We start from the raw sequence: 19,833 nt of genomic DNA, 5'->3' as shown, positions 1-19,833 counted from the left end.
GCGGTTCCCCTTGCCAGTTCCATCTGCGTCCCCTGCAGCTGGACATTTTCCGCTGTTGGGACAAGGGACTTCTTCCTTGCACGGGCTGGTGGCTCTGTCGCCACGGACCAGGAGCTCTCTTTAAGTGGTGGCTTCGGCCCCTCTCTCTCTGTACCAGGGACGCTCCTTTCTGGCCCCGTCATGGGTGATTCTCACCACGGATGCCGGTCTATCCGGCTGGGGAGCAGTGTTTCTCCACCACCGAGCACAGGGCACTTGGACTCCGTCCGAATCAGCCCTCTCGATCAATGTGCTAGAAATCAGGGCTGTAGTCCTTGGATTCGCAGCCGCCTAGCAATGTTGGAAGTTCAACATATCCTTCAGTGGATGGAGGACTCCGAGTCCACCATATCCGCAGTCCACATCCCAGGCGCAGAAAACTGAGAGGCAGATTATCTCAGCCGTCAAACCGTGGACAGCGGCGGGTGAGCCCTGCATCCGGCAGTGTTCCGGTCAATTTAGCAGGCGGGGCACTCCGGAAGTGGATCTAATGGCATCCCGGCACAACAACAAGGTCCCGGTTTACGTGGCTCGCTCCCACGATCCTCAGGCCTTGGCAGCGGACGCACTGGTTCCAGATTGGTCCCAGTTCCGTCTGGCCTACGTGTTTCCCCCTCTAGCTCTCTTGCCCAGAGGCCTGCGCAAGATCAAAATGGAGGGCCGTCGGGTCGTACTCATCGCCCCAGGCCCAGGCGAGCTTGGTTCCCAAACCTGCTCCGTCTGTTCGTAGAGGTGCTGTGGCATCTCCCGGACCGGCCAGACGTTCTCTCAGAGGGTCCGTTTTCCACAACAATTCTGCGGCTCTCAGATTGACGGCGTGGCTCTTGAGCCCTGAATCCTTACGGCTTCAGGCATTCCTTCCGAGGTCATCTTCACTATGACTCAGGCTCGGAAGTCTTCCTCGGCCAGGATTTACCTCAGGACTTGGAGAATTTTCCTGTCCTGGTGTCGTTCTTCCGGCCATGCTCCTTGGCCGTTTTTTCCTTGCCGACCATCCTGTCCTTTCTACAGTCCGGCCTGCAGCTAGGTCTGTCCCTCATTCCCTCAAGGGACAGGTCTCGGCTCTGTCAGCGTTGTTCCAGCGGCATATCGCCCGACTGGCCCAGGTGCGCACCTTCATGCAGAGCGCATCTCACATCATTCCGCCTTACCGGCGGTCTCTGGATCCCTGAGACCTTACTCTGGTCCTCATGGCCTTACAGAAACCCCCCTTTGAGCCTCTTAGGGAGGTTTCGTTGTTTAGTCTTTCACAGAAAGTGGTCTTTCTGGTGGCCATAATTTCTTTCAGGAGAGTCTCTAATTTGACTGTGCTCTCTTCGGAGTCACCCTTTTTGGTTTTTTTCACCAAGACAAGGTGGTTCTCCGTCCAACTCCGGGCCTTCTCCCTAAGGTGGTGTCTCCTTTCCACCTTAACCAGGACATTTCATTGTCTTCCCTTTGTTCGGCCCCTGTGCATCGCTTTGAGAAAGCGTTGCATGCTTTAGATTTGGTGCGGACGCTCCGGATCTATGTGTCACGCACCGCTGTTTCTTAGGCGGTGCACCTCTCTTTGTGTGCTGACCACACGTCAGCGCAAGGGTCTCTCGGCTTCTAAACCGACCCTAGCTCATTGGATAGGTCGGCCATATCCGATGCCTACCAATGTTCTCAGATGCCTCCCCTGCCGGGGATTAAGGCACACTCGACCAGAGCTGTCGGTGCCTCTTGGGCTACGGCTCAGCAGGTCTGTCAGGCTGCCACTTGGTCTAGTCTGCACACCCTTTCGAAGCACTACCAAGTGCATGCTCATGCTTCGGCAGATGCGAGCTTGGGCAGGCGCATCCTTCGGACGGCTGTCGCCCATTTGTGAAGTTAGGTTTCGCCTACTTCTCAGTTTCTGTTTATTTCCCACCCATGGACTGCTTTGAGACGTCCCATGGTTTGGGTCTCCCATAAGGAACGATAAAGAAAAAGAGAATTTTGTTTACTTACCATAAATTCTTTTTCTTATAGTTCCGACATGGGAGACCCAGCACCCTCCCTGTTGCCTGTTGGCAGTTCTTGTTCCGTGTGTTTTCACTGGCTGTTGTTGTAGACAGAAGTTCCGGTTATTCCGGGTTTTACTCTATCTCTACTTATGGGTGGATGTCCTCCTTCAGCTTTGGCACTAAACTGGTTGGATTTGTCATCCGGGGAGTGTATATGCTCGGAGGGAGGAGCTACACTTTTAGTGTAGTACTTTGTGTGTCCTCCGGAGGCAGTAGCTATACACCCATGGTTTGGGTCTCCCATGTCGGAACTATAAGAAAAAGAATTTACGGTAAGTAAACAAAATTCTCTTTATTTTAATATATCCTACCAAATATGCTTAATAACTTGTTGTTTTTTTATTATTTTCATCTATTTTTGGATGAGGAAAAGGGATGATTGAAACGTTTGTGGTTTTATTTAATCTTTTTTTTTTTTTAATTTTTACTTTATTTTCTAGTCTTTCTAGAGACTTGAATCTGAGATAGTTTGATCATATGTATTATACAATACAAAACTTTAGACTACCAACTGTCATCCCAATGGCACCCCATGATGGTTCGGTGGAGAGGCTATGGGTGCCAGAATGGGCACCCCAACGGGATTGCTCCACTTAAATATCAGAGATTGGCATTATAATGGTTTAACCTTCGTCCGGCTGAATAGGTACAATTGTAACTATTCTCTTTTTAAATTGCAATAATTTTTTTTCTTCGAAAAGCCGTAGAGGGCTGAAATTTCGTGACATCTCAGCAGTTTTGGTCCAGAATATATTGGCCAAATTTCAATAAAATATCTCCATCCCCTTCCGAGATAAGGGGTCGAGAAATTTTGGCAAAATTATGCAGCCTGACAAAGGTTAAACCAGTGATTGTAGTTTGTCCCATTCGCTTCTGACAGGCAGTAGTCAGCACCTGCCCTGTGTCGTGCAGGCTCAGCTGCTGAGCCCACTCAGTACTTAAAGGGAACCTGTCACCAGCTTTGGTGACTATAAGCTGCAGCCGCTACCACATACATGCTGTATATAAGAGCCCAGGCCGCTGTGTAGAACGTAAAAATCTTTTTATAGTACTCACCTAAATGGTCGGTGCGGTGCAGACTGGTCGGATGGGAGTCTCCGTTCTCCGGGTCCGGCACCTCCTCTTTCGGACATCTTTGTACTCCTTCTGAAGCCAGGGTGCATGACGGGTCCTACATCATGCACACAGGCCGGCATTGAGGTCCCACGCATGCGCACTACAATACTTTGATCTGCCCTGCGCAGGACCTCAATGCCGGCCGTTTAGGTGAGTATTATAAAGTGATTTTTATGTTTTACACAGTGGCCTGAGGTATTATATACAGCATATTAGAATGCTGTATATAAGAGCCCAGTGATGGTGGCTGCAGCTTATAGTCACCAAATGAGGTGACAAGTTCCCTTTAATAATACATCATGGGAAGGGAAGGTCATAAATTCTGTTGGCGTTGCTGGATCAGCTGTCTCCACAATTGTCCGCATCTTCCTAATAAATTTGTATTAAAGTCGATCATGGGATTTGTGATACATTTTTAGGTTCAATTGTGCAGAATTCTTAACCTACAATAATGGTAGAGGGCAAAGCTAGCTTGTTATAATCCCCACTATCCAAGAAATGTCATGTAATGAAATAGAAATCTATATATTGTTGTGTGTAGGAGCCTTCTTGCTTGGGTTAATGACCCTTGATGTCTGAGAAGCCTTGGCACATTCTCTGGGCTGTGTTGTAATATAGGAATATCTTAGGCAAGATGAATAAGTCGTTTCCTTTACAAAGTGACAGAAGGTAAATAGGTTTAGCTCCGATGAGCATTGACCTTTTCACATTATTATCTGCAGGTACAGCTACATGATTGATAACATCATCCTACTAATCACCGGGACTTTACACCAGAGGCCTATTTCTGAACTGGTTCCTAAGTGCCATCCGCTGGGCAGCTTCGACCAGATGGAAGCAGTCAACATTGCCCAGACTCCTGCCGATCTATTCAATGCCATCATTGTAGACACCCCTCTTGGTTTGTGCAACTTGTTACCTAGTTTGTAATATACAATACGTAGACTATTTTATCACATTTGAAGTATTTTAGTATTTTCTGAAGACTCTATATCCTGATTTCCCATATAACCATATAGGAAGTGACCAGAAAGAGAATAAGCGAGACCCAAAGTCCCAGTTTAAAGGTTGAAAAAGGACACAAGTCCATCAAATTCATCCTCTAACCTAACATGTTGATATAGAGGAAGGCAAAAACCCCATGAGGCAGATGCCAATTGTACCATAGGGAAAAAATGTCTTCCCGATATGCAGTATCTTGCAGCAGAGACTTGCATAATCTTTCTTACCGCTTGTATAGTAAAGAACCCATAGTCTCATTGCTCTTACAGTAAAGACCCACTGTCTGTGATGATGATTAAATCTAATACCTTGTCATTATTGCAAGCCTAGGTGTAAAAAGAGCATTAAAAAAGATCTCTGTACTTTTCCTTCATATATTTGCACATTGTAATAAGATTTCCCCTAAGAATTATTTTTTCCTAACTAAATAACAAGATTGATCATCTGCAGTGGCGTACATAGCCTCAATGGGGCTCATGAGTCAGGTAGACCCGCTGCTAGAGTCGACATCTGGCCTCCTCACCAGGCATCGCACTCTATAATTCGCTCCCTCCTTTATCATTTTCTCGCTGCGTCTGAGATCTGACAGCTCAGAACAATGGGCGTGATGACATCACTTAATCGTGTCCACGGAGTAGAGCAGTGAAGACAGAGATTCAGAACGCTCCCTACTGAGAGTGGAGCAGAACTTTTTTAAAAAAAATCAGTGAGTACACGATGACCATAATACTACATGGATGACTATGAGCTGTGTATTATACTATATTGATGACTATGGGCTGTGCATTTTATATAGAGATACATTATACTTTATGGAGGAATAGGGGGGCTCATTTTATAAGGAGGACTTTGGAGGGTGCATTATATTAAATGGAATACTATGGGGTGCATTGTACTATATGGAGGATTATGGGGTATTCATTATTCTATATGGAGGACTATAGGATGTTCATTATACTGTATGGAGGACTATGGTGGTGAATTATATATGGAGGATTATGGAGGGTGCATTATAGTGTAGCACCCCTCAGACCATCAGGGTGCTGCAAGGTTCTGCCTCCCCACAAGGATGCAGGACCTACCCCCTTAGGGACCCAGAAACCCAATGCCGGTACCAACAAAAACCCAGATAATCCCAGTTTTCCCAACAATCCCCCATACAATGGTACCCAGCTAGGGTGGGACCAATGGATGGCCGCCTAGAGGTGGAGCCACTCCAGTCCACAAGTTGACAAGGTGGGAGGGGCAGACTGTGGAGAGTAGTCGGGAAGACAGGAGACAGAACGGGTGTGACGGTTGAAAGTGTCACACCGCAGGAGTGTGAAGGTGGAAGCGAAGTGACGTCCTGGCTCGGGTTGACGGTGACCTAGTACCCAGGAGAACTAGTTGCCGGTGGTGGACGGTGGAGTACTCCCAGAACTACGCACTGATGGGGTAAAGGACCATAGGACAGGAAAGAGCTTCAAGCCAACCTGTTATCACCTGCACAGCAAGGGGACCATCAAGGACCTTACTGACCCTAAAGAATCCGAAGACTCAGTAGCAAAGAGAGAACCGGGGACAGGACCAGAGACTCCAACCCCACAGGGTTCATGCTACCGTCAGGCGAACAGTGGACAAACCACAGAACGGGGACCCCCAGTTATTCTATAACACAGTGACCCACTTACCAGAGACAGGTGCAGGGGAAGAAGGTACCAGAGAACCAGACTGGCAATGGGACGAAGGGGACCTGGAGACGAAACCAGCCGGCCTCGGGCAACCATTTAACATCTGCAGAAAGTGAGTAAACCAGTTGCACTGAACATCTGTGTGGACTATCTTCTTCCGACACCCACTGCACCATACACCCTCTGAAGCCAAACCCTACTTGTGGAGGTACTACTATACTAGCTGCCAATACCATCAGGCCCAGTAGAGACATTCTGCAGCGGCGGCTCCCTATACTTAGCTGCAACACCGCGAGTGGCGTCACAAGTGAACATTATCTTATTCTCCCCTGTAAATATACCCATTACAAAATAAGTCCAGCGCATGGAATCGGGTAACAGCCACCACCGTGACATTCCCAATAGAGACTCTGCCCGGAACCGAGTACCCCATATCCCTGGGTGCTACAATAGCATATGGAGGACTATAGGATGCACCTATCTTATGGTTGCAGCTCCCCATTCAGTCCTTTGTTGGGATCCTCCTGCTCTAGTATCTTTTTGATTTTCCTTCACTCTACATTAGAGTCTTCTGTGCTGACTAGGCTTTGGGTGACACAAGTCATGTCCGAACGTCAGGATATCATGAGGAGCCTTGCCCAAGGAGCTACCTAGACAAACGTGTATTGTCTGAGGCCTTCTTAGTGAAGGAAGAAGGAAGGGCCAGTGCAGAATGAAGGAAGACCTAACAACACTGCAGCCAGAGGAATACACCAAAAAACAGGTGGGGAGCTGCAGCAAAACAAGGTGGGTACATACATTTTTTATCAAACCCTTTCCCAGCCCTCTAAGATCCAGTAAAATAAAGTCAACCAGCCACCATATTTCTGGATTCGCACTAAGTGAAACACGAAAAACAAATTGCATTTCGGTGAAGCTAAATTATTAGTATAATATGTATATTCAATTTGCTCATCTCCAGAACTTATAATACTTATATATTAGTAGGTGCCACAAAATCAGTTCAATGAATAGACAATGAATGGAGTGGCAGTCAAGCATGCAAATAACAGTACCCCGTTCTTGTGAACAGAGGGGTTTAAGTAGGCAGACCACTACAAATCTAGTAACTGGCTTTCAGAATTCCTCTTTTAGCAGCAACAAGTGAATGCATAAAGAATACAAATGTCTCTGCTAGTAAGACAAGACACATAAATAAGACATAAAAACTGACTTACAAAAGTAGACCAATATGTGAACATGATGGTTATACCTCCTATGAGAGGCATGGATCCAGACATATTCCGTCTACCTTCTGAATTGGAAAAAAGTGCACCCCAATAAGATACTGCTCCTAAGCACTGAGTTTAATCAAATTTTTATTTTAGAGGAATGAAAACTAAATATATTCCTTATACTCCTCAGACACCATAAATGAGACCATATGTCATTGACTGCGTGACAAATTTAGATCATCATTGTGGAGAAACGAGGGTCAGTGGGTGGTCTTGTCCGCTGGCCTGGCGGTAAGACTTTGTTGGTTCACCAACAGGCAACAAGATATTGTACATTGCCAGCAAGAACACAAGATGGTACAAGTGACAGAGTCTCACCCTTTTGCTAGCCGGCAGGGATTAAAATGTTCATGACTTTGGGACTTCCAGGGCCAACTATCCCAGCCAGACGCACCCTGCTTTTGGCGGGCACCCACTGAGAGCAGATATCAGCTAGCTTTGGAAGCTGACTGAGCACAGCAAAATATATAGCCAGGCGACCAAATTTTCCCATTGAAGGTTCTCCAAACGAATTTGTGGGCTCAGGGATGAGCAGTGAAGCAGTTCTGTGATCCTTCAGCTGAAACCGTGGATCCTAGACCAAAGTCCTGTAGAATAAATGGAGTGGAGTAGTTTTGTGATCCTCCTGCTGGAACCATAGATCCAAGACTGAAGTCATGTAGAATATCAACCTGGTGACAGAATCAAAGCCCCTTTTATACCCCTTAATTCTTATTTCAGAGTGTTATGTCTTACAGGATTGGTGGGAGATGACTGTTCTCTCATTGATCGCTAGTTCAATCCGAGTGCATAATTTACTATGAATTATGTTGTCAAACAGTCAAAGAGGCTGAGGCAATAAAGATTTAACAGACAATCTGCATTTAACAGGCAACAGGGCTCCGATCAATCTGACATGAGACAATGGCTAACTTTTCTGATTTACCTAACAAAGGAACCCTGTGTCTGTCCTAATTAGGAACAGTTCACCCCCACACAGTTGTCCAAACATTACCCTGAATGTAGATTCAACTTCCGCTGCTGGCACTTCCAGTTGATTCAGATAAAGTGATGCAAATTGTGGACTTCCAAAAAATTGCCAATTTATTGGTAAAAACATGCAAACATTTAAAAATTGTACAATAGATGATATGGTACAACGCGCTTCAGTTTTTAAAAAGCCTTCATGAGGTACATGAGATAAAATAGATTTCATGCTGAAAATGGCCCCAGTAAGGGAACATCAGTGATAATATCTGTTTGTTTTTTCACTCCTGTTCGGAAATTACTTGTTTGTAGATGCAACATAAAGTCTTATTATTGCTCATCTCAGGAATAACAGCATTGTAAAGTTTTGTCTTTTCATCTCTAGCTGACTTTTTCCAAGATTGCCTGTCAGAAAATGATATGGATGAGATGAATATTGAAATAATGCGGAACAAGCTGTACAAGGTACGGTCTATTGGACATGGACAGCTAGACACTAATTTCATATCTGGCAGAGATGTCTTTAACATTCATGTCTGTACTTTTGCGTATTTGCGTTTTAGTTTTTCCTCTCCCTCCAACAGCTGTAACATTTTTTTTTAGCGTAGACATAGTTGTATGAAATCTTGTTTTCTGTGGGATTAATAGTGATGCTGAAAAACTGAAAAAAATTCAAGCGAGGTGAAATGGTGGAAAAAAAATGCAATTCCACAAATGTTTTTTGGGTTTTATTTTTAAATTGTGAGGTCAGTACGATTAAAGTAATACAAAACTTGTAAAGTTTTTAATTTATATTTTAGTGGTTAAAAATTATATTTTTCTGAGACCGCTAACTTTAATATTTTCTCGTTTGGTGAAGCTGTATGATGATTTGTTTTTTTTTATTATTTTTCATTATTTTTTTGCAATCAAACTATTTTTAACAATCAAAGCAATACTTTAAATCTTTTATTATTATTATTATTATTATTATTATTATTATTATTAAATGTCTTCCTTTTTGGGTTGGAAAAGGAAGGAGAGGTTGTGATTCAAACTTTATGGGGTTTTTTATTTTGGAATATTTTTTAAAACTTGTATACAATAGTATTGCAGTATGTAGTAATAAAAAAACAAAACAGAATTTCCAATGGAACCCAAATTCAGTGCAGACTTCATAGGAGTAGACAGAGGGCGATGATGGGAGCCAACAATTGACCACCGGCTGCCATGGAAAACCATCAGAACACTGTAATCACAGTGTGCACAGTGCACGGGCAATGGGAACTAAAAGAGATTCCCCATCAGCACTGCACCACTTAAAGGGAACCTGTCACCAGGTTTTTCCCTTATGAGCTGAAGCCACCATCAGTGAGCTCTTATATAAAGCATTCCAAAATACTGTATATAAGAGCCCAGGCCGCTCTGTGTAACGTAAAACACAGCTGTATTATACTCATCTAGGGGGCGGTCCAGTCCGATGGGTGTCACTACTCTCATTCCAACACCTCCTCCATCTTGTGTGAATGCCGTCCTCCTGCCCAGCCCTGTGGGCATGGCGCGTCCTGCGTCAATCAGACAGAGGCCGCCATTGAGCTACTGCGCATGCGCACTATGATCTGCCCTGGTACAGCTGTAAATTAGCAGATTAGTAATAAAATGCTGGCTGTTCAAATAAAAGATCAAAATAATGTTTTATGATATTGTTCCTATTAATCCCTGTACTGTGTGTTTTCTCTATCAGTCATATCTAGAGGCTTTCTACAACTTCTGCAAAGCTCTCGGAGGAACGACAGAAGAAATAATGTGCCCAATTCTTGAGGTAAGAAAAAAATGAGAATTTCATCTGATTTTCCATTTTTATGTAGAATTTTAATTATATACACTTGTCAAGGGGAATCTGGAACCAATTTTATGCTTCCCTGTCTGAGGACAGAATCAAACTTGTTACAAAGCCCCTATACATAGCAATGTGTTACTTACTGTGTTGCGTGTTGTAAATTTGATAAAATTCTAGTTCAAGACCGAACTGAGGATTCCTCTCTATTAACTGCGCACACCAGGGAGCCCTAAGTATTCACGGCAAAAGCTTTTTCATAAACCGACTATTAATTAACGGCTTTCTCCCTATACACACTATAGGATGAACACTGTCAGTGTTGCAGGAATAGCCGAGGCACGGCTTATGAATAGGACTTGTAAGAATATGAAAGCTAAAACTGGTGACAGTGCACCATCTAATATAAAGATGCAATATGGCATCCATTTTTCTCATATTAAAAAATAAATCTCCCAAATTTTCCTACCTAAAAAACAGTAAATATAGACGGCACTTGGATGACACACAGATGGTATACGAGCGCTGTTTTTTTCAAGGATCTTTTCCTTTCAGTTCAGTGAGAGAGTTTGATCCGCAAATGGGATAAAACAACCGATATTTCTCCCTTTTTTTTTTTTGCAGGAAAATTCTTCTGCAAAAAAAAACCATGGAAATGTGAACATGCCCATACTTAATAATGAACAGGTTCTGTACATGAAATATAGATGGAACATGTAAAGGATGGTATGGACGCTGGGCCGTAGGGGCTCCACACTCTTCCACCAGAGAGAGCCAGTGTTTATGTCTTCAGGTAGGGTGTGCGACACTTACTACTTCGGGTTGGTGTCTATCACCCCACAGCCGGTCCACGTTGTAGACGCAGTAGGCAAACATATGACACCTGAGTACTCTTGGCAAACCAAAACTTGAACAGATTGATCTTTTCCCACTGTGACAGACATGGCCTCACACCTGACGGTTCTGTGGTTGCTGGGTTTTTGTGGGAACTCTCACTCGACCTATCCCCGCTATCTTGGAACTAGACTGCAGGCTGCCAGGCACCTGTGTCTCCGTTCCCCTATGCTTCTTCTCACTGCTGTCCGCTTCTGTGCCCTGACGGCTGTCTAGTCTCACAATTTCCCTGAGCCCGCCGGGGTGAGCTGTAGGCTCCGGACCTGTAAGGGGTTAACGCAGGGTTTCCTAACTGTCTCCTGACACCATGCCAAGTCTTTACTCCCTCTTACTAGGCCTGTCTCTAGAAACAACCAACTGCTCATCTGTCATGCTATCCCTACCTTATCTAGCATCTAATCCTCCACAACTCTTGCCCAATCCCCATGTGGCGCCGGCTGCTACACTGTCTCAGCTCTTCTACATCAGGAAACTGCACATAAAGCAGTAGGGGGAGTGCAACTGTGACGACCTGGACTATTCAGGTCGTCACAGGTTTCTGCACACTCTGCCTTTCCCGTGTAGGATTCAAACCCCCATGGTTCAATGAACCTAACCTGCAGTACTGCCTCCACCAGCATTCACAAATCCTAGATACATCTCGCATCACACCTGTCAGGCACACCACTGGGCTGCTTAAGTAGGAATAGGGCCGCCCACCTAGGGGTCAGGCAGGGAGGTGGTAAGTGTCAAGTCAGTCGAGTAGGAACCCTCGAGCTGTGAGGAGCTCTGATGAAGCTGGGAGCTGTAGCTCCCAGAGGAGAAGCAGACTAGGTCACAGACGGTGGTCTGGACCTAGAGGAGTCAGACCCCCAGTCGCAGGGGATTGAGGCTAGGTGCCTGGAACCCATCGATGAGGCCGGTCAGCAGCCTGGTCCCATCACCGGTCCGGGACCGAGGGTATGGCGGGGCACAAAGACCCTAGGTCGGGGAGAAGCTTCAGGCAACCCGGCAATTAACCTGCGGCGGACAGGGCCTTTATGGACTGTTCCCACGAAGCTCAGAGATTGGGGGCACTAGCGCAACGAGGGGGATAGGGCTTTCCTAGCAAGCGGCCCACTGAAATCCCAATCGTCAGCTCCTGAGAGCAGGCTCCTTTACTTAGCCACAATGGGGAGTGGGGCCCGGAAAGCTCCAAGCTACCGGGCCACAACGGACAATCTAAATTGGTGCCAGGAGGCAGGTTACAGACCACCAGGCAGTGCTGCAGGGGACGGGACCCGGACGAGCTCCCCTTGAGAAGCAACGGCAGTCAGAGATTTGGTTTACCCTGTTGTCAGCATCTGCTTCATTGCTGAGTGAGTACCCAACTGACCCCTGCACTGCACCCCCGCATCACCATCCAGAGTCCCGGGGCCTACCCCTACCCGTGGAGGGTAACGTCATCTTGCTGCCCCACTCCATCACCCCGGGTACTCCCAACGGCAGCGGCGGTACTCCCAATTACCGTACACCACGGATGGTGTCACGAACTATACCTATCCCCTGTAAATAACCCCCTTCTTCATTTGAGTGTGGCCCCTAGACCCTGGGTCCGGAGACCCTCGAGCCACAAGTAATCATCACCCCCGGATCCGAGCGGTTCGATCCGCTGCAGGGGCAGCACACAACCACCTCCTACAGATGAATGTGAAAAACGACTTATTAATGAGGCTTAAGAGTTTGTTCTACACTATCTAAGGGAGATGTTATAAACGATCCCCACCGATCACTATAACATGAATTCCAAGGCCCTAAGTTCCTCGTCACTGCACAACTGCAGGGAGAAATGTCACAGTTTTTGAGCATCTATGCTACCTCTGCATTCAGTGTCTCGGAGTCTGACACAGGCAGCCAAGTACAGTGTGGATAGGAAAAATGACAAGAGACGTGAAAACCAGCAAAAAGTCAACATTTTGTGCAAATATGGCACGTGCCAAACTTTGTGGCTGTTCTGCAATAGCATAAAAGCTGATATCAAACTCAACCTCAGTATATCCAGAATTGTATACTGTATGTAGCAGACAAGCCAAAAAAAAGGAATAGTAGTTGAAATACTTGGAAATGTGATTATTATTTATTATTATAGCGCCATCCATTCCATGGCGCTTTACATGTGAAAGGGGTATACATAATAGGGACAAATACAATAATCATAAACAATACAAGGCACAGACTGGTACAGGAGGAGAGAGGTCCCTGCCCGCGAGGGCTCACAGTCTACAAGGGATATGTGAGGATACAGACGGTTAGGGTAGAGCTGGTGGTACGGCGCTATATCAGACTGAGGGTTACGGCAGGTTGTAGGCTTGTCAGAAGAAGTGGCTCTTCAGGTTCCTTTTAAAGCTTGTCAAGGTAGGCGAGAGTCTGATATGTTGGCATGGGAGAAATATTGGGCTATATCTGTTCTATATATCAGCTAATTTGTAAAGATATCTGACTAGGGATGAGCGAACCCAAACTGTACGGGCTTCGTACCAGACTCCCAATGTCCGGATCTCGGACCCAAACACAGACTTTTAAAAAAAATGTCCATGTTCAATTTTGGAGTTCGGGTACTGTTTGCATGTTAATTAAGTTTGTTGAAAGGCTGTTCTGATGTACTCCAATCGATGAATGAAGACTCCCCCACACTGGCTCTTTCAATTTATTAATTTAAATGGAATCCTGAAAAGTTCTGACATAATCCAATAGCGTAATGTCCCACAATGCCCATCGATTCCTATGGAGCATCATTCTAAGAAATTTCTCAAAATGAGGCTCCACAGGTCACTGTCGGTAAGAGGCCTTCCCAGCCTGATAATACCAGCCCTCAGCTGTCTGCTTTATTTTGGCTAGTTCTCAAAAATAGAACAGAGCCCACGCCTTTTTTTTTAAAAAATTATTATTTATTTATTATTCATTTAAATAATATTAAGAAATGGCAAGAGATCCCCTCCATTTTTGATATCCAGCCAAGGTCAAGCTGATAGCTATGGGCTGTAGCCTGCAGTCTGCTTTAAATGCACTGGTTAACAAAAAAAAAAATTACAGCTGTTCCCTATCCACATTTGTTTGCAAGGCAATTGCCCCCATTTTCTTTTCTTTTGCAGACCCCAAGCCTTTACTACGACCATTTTACAGCTATTTTACAGCACGGAGATTTGGGTCTCCATTGACATATGGCGTTTGAGGTCCGGGGTTTAGTTTGGGTCAAGTCTGAGTCCCGAAACAAACTTTTAACTAATGTCCAGCCGAACTTGGTGAACTCATACTTCCATGGGTTGGCTCATCACTATATTTGCCTACAGGGCAAGTTATATATTTTCTCCAGTATCATAAATTATGACATTTACCGTTTGGCTTTGGATGTGAATCCATGTAGGATAGTATAGCATTATATCAACTACTAGATTTTTTTGTGTATCCTTAAATATTTAAAGAAATCCTCACCAAGAAGAGGAGAAGAAGACACCACCTTTGACGCCCCCGGTATCCCCCCTGCTCTTTTATGTATGCATAAATAAATGAAGATGTTTTTACCGGGTGAGTGCCACCTTCTTCTCTTCTTCTTGGTGCGGATTTTCTGTGGTGGTGCACAGCCTAATATGGCTCTGCGGTGCAGCTGGCTCAGTCATTTGCAGAGTATATTGTGGACTAAGTGGAGCTAGGTGTGTGGGTTCTTGGTGCCGGACAGTCAATAAGCGTGGACCTTAAATATTTAACTAACTGTCTGCCATTCTCGTAATTGTCTCTCTCTTGCAGTTTGAAGCCGATAGACGCGCATTTATCATCACTATAAATTCATTTGGCACCGAGCTAAACAAAGAAGACCGAGAGACTCTGTACCCAACTTGTGGCAAACTGTATCCAGAAGGGCTACGACTACTTGCCAGCGCAGACGACTATGACCAAGTGAAGAACATAGCAGAATTCTACGCTGTATGTACAAGTGCCCGTGTGTGGCCTTTAGACAGACAGAACTTTTTCATCAAAGAAACATTAACAATATTTTTATATTTTATTTGAAGTAGTTATAAGAACATTGAATTAAAATATCATTTATTATCAATATCATAAAATATGAAAAACACAGGATCAAAATGTTGGTCATTGTGCACTTAGAATAATCATGTATAAATATAAGCTATTTTTCCAAAGGACTTCCACTCACAAGATAGGTGTATCTCCTCCACCCAAACATTTATATGCCAGAACAATTATACAGGGAACATCTGTGGCACGAAGGCACTTAACATGATCCTGATGGATCTTGTTATTTCTAGGCAAAGTGAGAAAGGGATCCCAAAGAAAAGAGAGGTCTTGGGAAAACCTTAACACCTCTCCTCTTTTTGGAGCCAAGCCTAAAAAGTTCTTAAAGTGGGGGTTGTCCACTACTTGGACAACCCCTTCTCTTTCCTCATGTGCACTCCCGTAAAAATAACAAAGCCTATACTCACCTTCGGTGCCACCGCGGTTCCAGCAATGTCATAACTCGTGTTCATGGTGATCACATGACAGTGTTATAATACGCAAGTCCCGCAACCAATCAGTGCCGACTTCTTTCTCTCCGCCTTCGTACAGTTAAGTAATTAACAGGAAGTGAGAACTATGGCTGCCACTCACTTCCTGTTAATTATTTACTGCTTAGAAGGAAGCCGGCGTTGATTAGTCGCAAGACTCGTGTGTCATAATAATGTCATGTGGGCACCAGGAACGCAAGTTTTGGCATACCTGGGATCATGCCGGCGAGTAGGTGAGTAGAGGCTTTGTTATTTTTATGAGTGCAAACATGGTAAGTGAGGAGCGGTTGTCCAATTAGTAGACAACCCTTTTAAGTAATGATAAAGCAGTTGGATTGGTCCTAACACATTTTGTTTTGTCTTTTGCAGGAGTACAGAGCATTGTTTGAAGGAGTTGGAAGTGGAGCTGGAGAAAAGACTTTAGAAGACAAGTTTTTTGAACACGAGGTGGGATATAAAGTAAAATAATTGCACTTAGTTGAGATTTGGCATCCAGCGAAATGGAACCTGACAGCTGATACATCCTGCCTGAACCACTGCTAGCAAGAATCAGGCACTTTCACATTTTAATTGCAGCCAAGTATGTTTTACACTGAAACGTTTTAGAGAAAACATTCTTGACTGAGATTATAGTCATTATCTGATACATGCTGCCTATGGTTCGGGTGTAGAGATGGTCGAATCCCTACCCTGTTTTATGCTATAAGTTGTCTACTTGTACTGTGAAAGATGTTTTATACTAAATGTATTATAAGGTGTTGATTGTTATAAACGAGTGTTTACATGTAAATGCTGCTAGCGGAGTGTAGGTTCTCAATGTAGCAGAACTGGGGCCATTTGCCAGCGTGTGCCACCTAGCAGGAGGGCTGGTAGCTTGCGCCTCGTGGGGTACCAATTCTGAACAGAGTTAGAGTAACAGAAGACATGGCTATGGTGTCAGGGCCAGTCAGGGAATCTCGTGAGGTCCAGAACTTACGGCTCACCCCGATGGGCTTAGGGAGTCATGTGACTAGAGAAGTCGTCAGGGCCAAGAAGGGGATGACGGTGTAAGGAATAGGGGAAACGGAGAAACAGACCCAGCAGCTTGAGGATGAGTTCCAAGTTAGTGGGTGACAGGTCGAGAAAGAGTAGCCCAGAAACAGTACAATCAGAACCATGAGAAGTGAGGCCACGTCTATCATAATGGTGTGAAGAATAAACTGAACGAGTTTGGTTGCCAAGTGAACACTGTTGTTGCGTGGGTTACTATTTTGTCTGTGACGAGGACCGACAGCGGGGTGATGGGCACTAGCCTGAAGAAACCAGTAAGTGGCATGTACCCCACCAGAAGTCACACCCATACACAGAGTCTCTTTGGCAAAGGAGCGCAGCGCTCGTACGGCCCGGCATCCAGGGCTTCCTTCGAGGGCAGCAAGTAGCAGTTGTCAGGTTCCCTTTAATGATTCTAAAGAGGAAATGTTCTGGAGAAATCAGGCAGTTCATATATTAAATAGATGGCCATTAATCAACTGCTGTCAGGGAAAAAGATTGCTTCTGATGAAAAGTATATTGAAAGGGATTGTTCTACAGTTACATTGTATCAACTGTGCACTGTATTGGTGATTACTGGGATCCCACTCCCCAATCTGTCCCCTCTTAAATGAAGCAGCTGTTGCACATGTGTACTGCTGCTTCATTCACTGTCTATAGGACTACTGAAGGTGGCCAAGAATAGATGGGCCCCTCACTGATCCGGCACTTATCACCTATCTATTGGATAAGTGACAGTTGGTAATTATCAGATACCACACAGAGTAATTAGTTCATTTTGTTCTCTGTTCCCAGGTGAAGATGAACGTGCTGGCATTTAACAATCAGTTCCACTTTGGGGTCTTTTACGCCTACGTTAAGCTGAAGGAGCAGGAATGTCGCAATGTCGTGTGGATAGCCGAGTGTATTTCTCAAAGGCACAGAACAAAAATTAATAACTACATCCCTATTCTGTAAACTGTCTATTCTTCCACACTTTTGAGGGTTCTAGTACCCAAGCACTTGTTAAAATATTGCCTTTATTAAATTTCTGAAAACTCCAAATGATGTTTGATCAAGTATCATAGAATATGTTTTATAAAGAGTAAAACACATTATGTTTCATCATAGTAAAAAAAAAGGATAATTCACAGATAGCCTGATTGGTAAAAATTGTAAAGGCTGAACACAGTTCTTTGTAAAATAAAAAAAATATATCTCCTAAGTATCTATTTACCACATGATCTCAGCCGGCAAGGAATTGCTGTTGTAACCCTAAGTATCTAGTACTTACCACCTGCTCTCAGCCAGCGAGGAACCGCTGTTGTAACCCTAAGTATCTACTTACCACCTGCTCTCAGCCAGCAAGGAACCGCTGTTGTAACCCTAAGTATCTACTTACCACCTGCTCTCAGCCAGCAAGGAATGGCTGTTGTAACCCTAAGTATCTACTTACCACCTGCTCTCAGCCGGCAAGGAACCGCTGTTGTAATATTCTTTGCAGGGAGAATCTTAGAACCTGTTCATTGTTTCATAACTTTAAGGTTGAAAGAAGACACAAGTCAACAACGTAAAATGTGATCAAGAGGAAGGCAAAATTCCCATGAGGCAGGTGATAATTGCCCATTATTAGAAGAAAAATTCCTTCCTGACTCCACAGATGACAATCGGACTAGTTCTCTGGAGCACTGTCCCATCACAAAATCTACTGTAAAATTTGGCATCCAGGCCCTCCTTAAACTTGTTTGTTAATCCATCATTAAACTTATTGTTGCAGACAATTTCATAGTCTCACTGCTCTTACTGTAAACAATCCATAGTTTCACTTGTTGCAAGTAGAGAATCTGCATCTGTGATGATGCTTAAACCTTCTTTCTCCCTTTATCATGTTGAAGGTGTAGGTATATATAGATTATTAGAAATATTTCTTAATTCTCTCTTCATATATTTGTACATCACCATAAGACAATATCTATACGGACCTTGTTGAGGTTTTTTGTATTCATTTTTTATCCATATGCAAAAATAGACTGTAAGAGCACTGGTGAGAGTATTGATGCTTTTTCAGTCCATGGCTCCTCCTCTTAACTTTACGTAGCCTGTTGGCATTCTCTCCCGTTTGAGTGAAGCAAATCTACTCTACATGACATCACCTGTGGCCCTGGTCGATATTTTGAGCATGTATCACTCTTTTTTTGCTGTACACTACTATGTGTTGCCCAAATCCTTGCTCACATACTCAACATGCACTGGCCAAAAGAAGAGTGGCACATAAGCAAATTTCAACTATGAGGAAAGGTAATGTCAGAGACTCAGGCTCCGCTGCTAATTAAGCAGCAGAGGGCAGCATTGGGCTGACGGAATTGAAGAGGCGCCATGGCCTGCAAGTGCACCAATATGGCCACCAGCACACTTGTAGTCTAATTTGCTAATGTATAGACAAACAAATTTTGATGCAAAAGAGCATTGGATTGTAACAAAATAAGTATCGCTGCTATTGTTGCACACTGCCCTATCTTGCACTAATACTGTACATCTCTGTTTGCATAGTTAAATGTTGCTAACAGGTTTCCTATAAGGTTCTGGTGTATAAAGCTTCTGCATCTGTTTGATAAGTATATTTCAATGTGATATAAGTTTCCAATGAATGTGTGATATATAGAACCTCTCTATTAAGTGTCATTACACCCAACGTGAATTTTGTCAATATTTTTGTTCCATGTAATAAAACACTCAATAAAATTGGGAGATTTGAAAATATAATAATTTATAAATTCATAATATCTAATACATTCCAAACAAGGTATTAAAGGGATTGTCAAAAGATTGTTAATTATTCCCTATCCATGAAATATTGAATAATTTACAGATTAGTGGGAATCTAACCTCTTGGTCCTACAACAGGGACCTGCAGAGCCTTGTTTCAAAGGAGTGTAGATCAAACAAGCTCTGTTTGTTGGCTATGAGACTGCTGGAGAGACAATCATTGTCTATAGTACCGTGAACCGGAGAGGTTCCTATCAGAATTCAGTGGGTCGCAGATCAGGAAAGAGACCAGACAATGTCTGGGATCTAGGCTTTTATGATCAAATTGGATTGGAATACATAACATAAAATAACTCGCAGAGATTAAGCCAAAGAAAATATAACATACACACGGCCAGGACCAATGTGTTGCTCCAGCGATGATTACTAATGTATCCAGAGATATTTGGATAAATTTACCTAACAGGCGCTCTGCAATACTAATCTATGTGCGTGGTGAGGATCACTGAGTGTATGTAAGCACCTGCCGATGGGTCAGCACAATGACCACAAACCTTACTACAATGCTAATCTCCCCTTCCCTTCTGTACCCCACACACAGTAACAAGCTACCCAGGTGCCACGTTGTAACAGTAACTGCAGTTTTACGTGTGAGCAAGTTCATTTATGTCTAAATGGCTGCAACCTTTCTAAACTAGTTGGGCGCCAAAAACTAACGGATGTGTGCATAATTCC

The 19,833-nt window shown here is 44.1% G+C and overlaps 1 protein-coding gene across 1 annotated transcript in view; it reads left to right on the top strand.

The window, feature by feature from the left end:
• The window catches only part of ATP6V0D2 (ATPase H+ transporting V0 subunit d2), a 41,526-nt gene extending 22,452 nt beyond the window's left edge, over nucleotides 1–19,074 (top strand). Inside the window, exons 3-8 of the mRNA XM_075316273.1 lie at nucleotides 3,905–4,083; nucleotides 8,480–8,559; nucleotides 9,818–9,895; nucleotides 14,567–14,743; nucleotides 15,694–15,771; nucleotides 17,149–19,074. Of these exons, the coding sequence (XP_075172388.1) occupies nucleotides 3,905–4,083; nucleotides 8,480–8,559; nucleotides 9,818–9,895; nucleotides 14,567–14,743; nucleotides 15,694–15,771; nucleotides 17,149–17,310 (754 nt within the window). The 3' untranslated portion in view covers nucleotides 17,311–19,074. The remainder of the gene's footprint in view (nucleotides 1–3,904; nucleotides 4,084–8,479; nucleotides 8,560–9,817; nucleotides 9,896–14,566; nucleotides 14,744–15,693; nucleotides 15,772–17,148) is intronic.
• Nucleotides 19,075–19,833: the final 759 nt, after the last annotated feature.

This window comes from Anomaloglossus baeobatrachus, chromosome 6 (genome assembly GCF_048569485.1).
Source record: "Anomaloglossus baeobatrachus isolate aAnoBae1 chromosome 6, aAnoBae1.hap1, whole genome shotgun sequence".
NCBI lineage: Eukaryota > Metazoa > Chordata > Amphibia > Anura > Aromobatidae > Anomaloglossus > Anomaloglossus baeobatrachus.
This window is presented reverse-complemented; position numbering and strand designations above follow the sequence as displayed.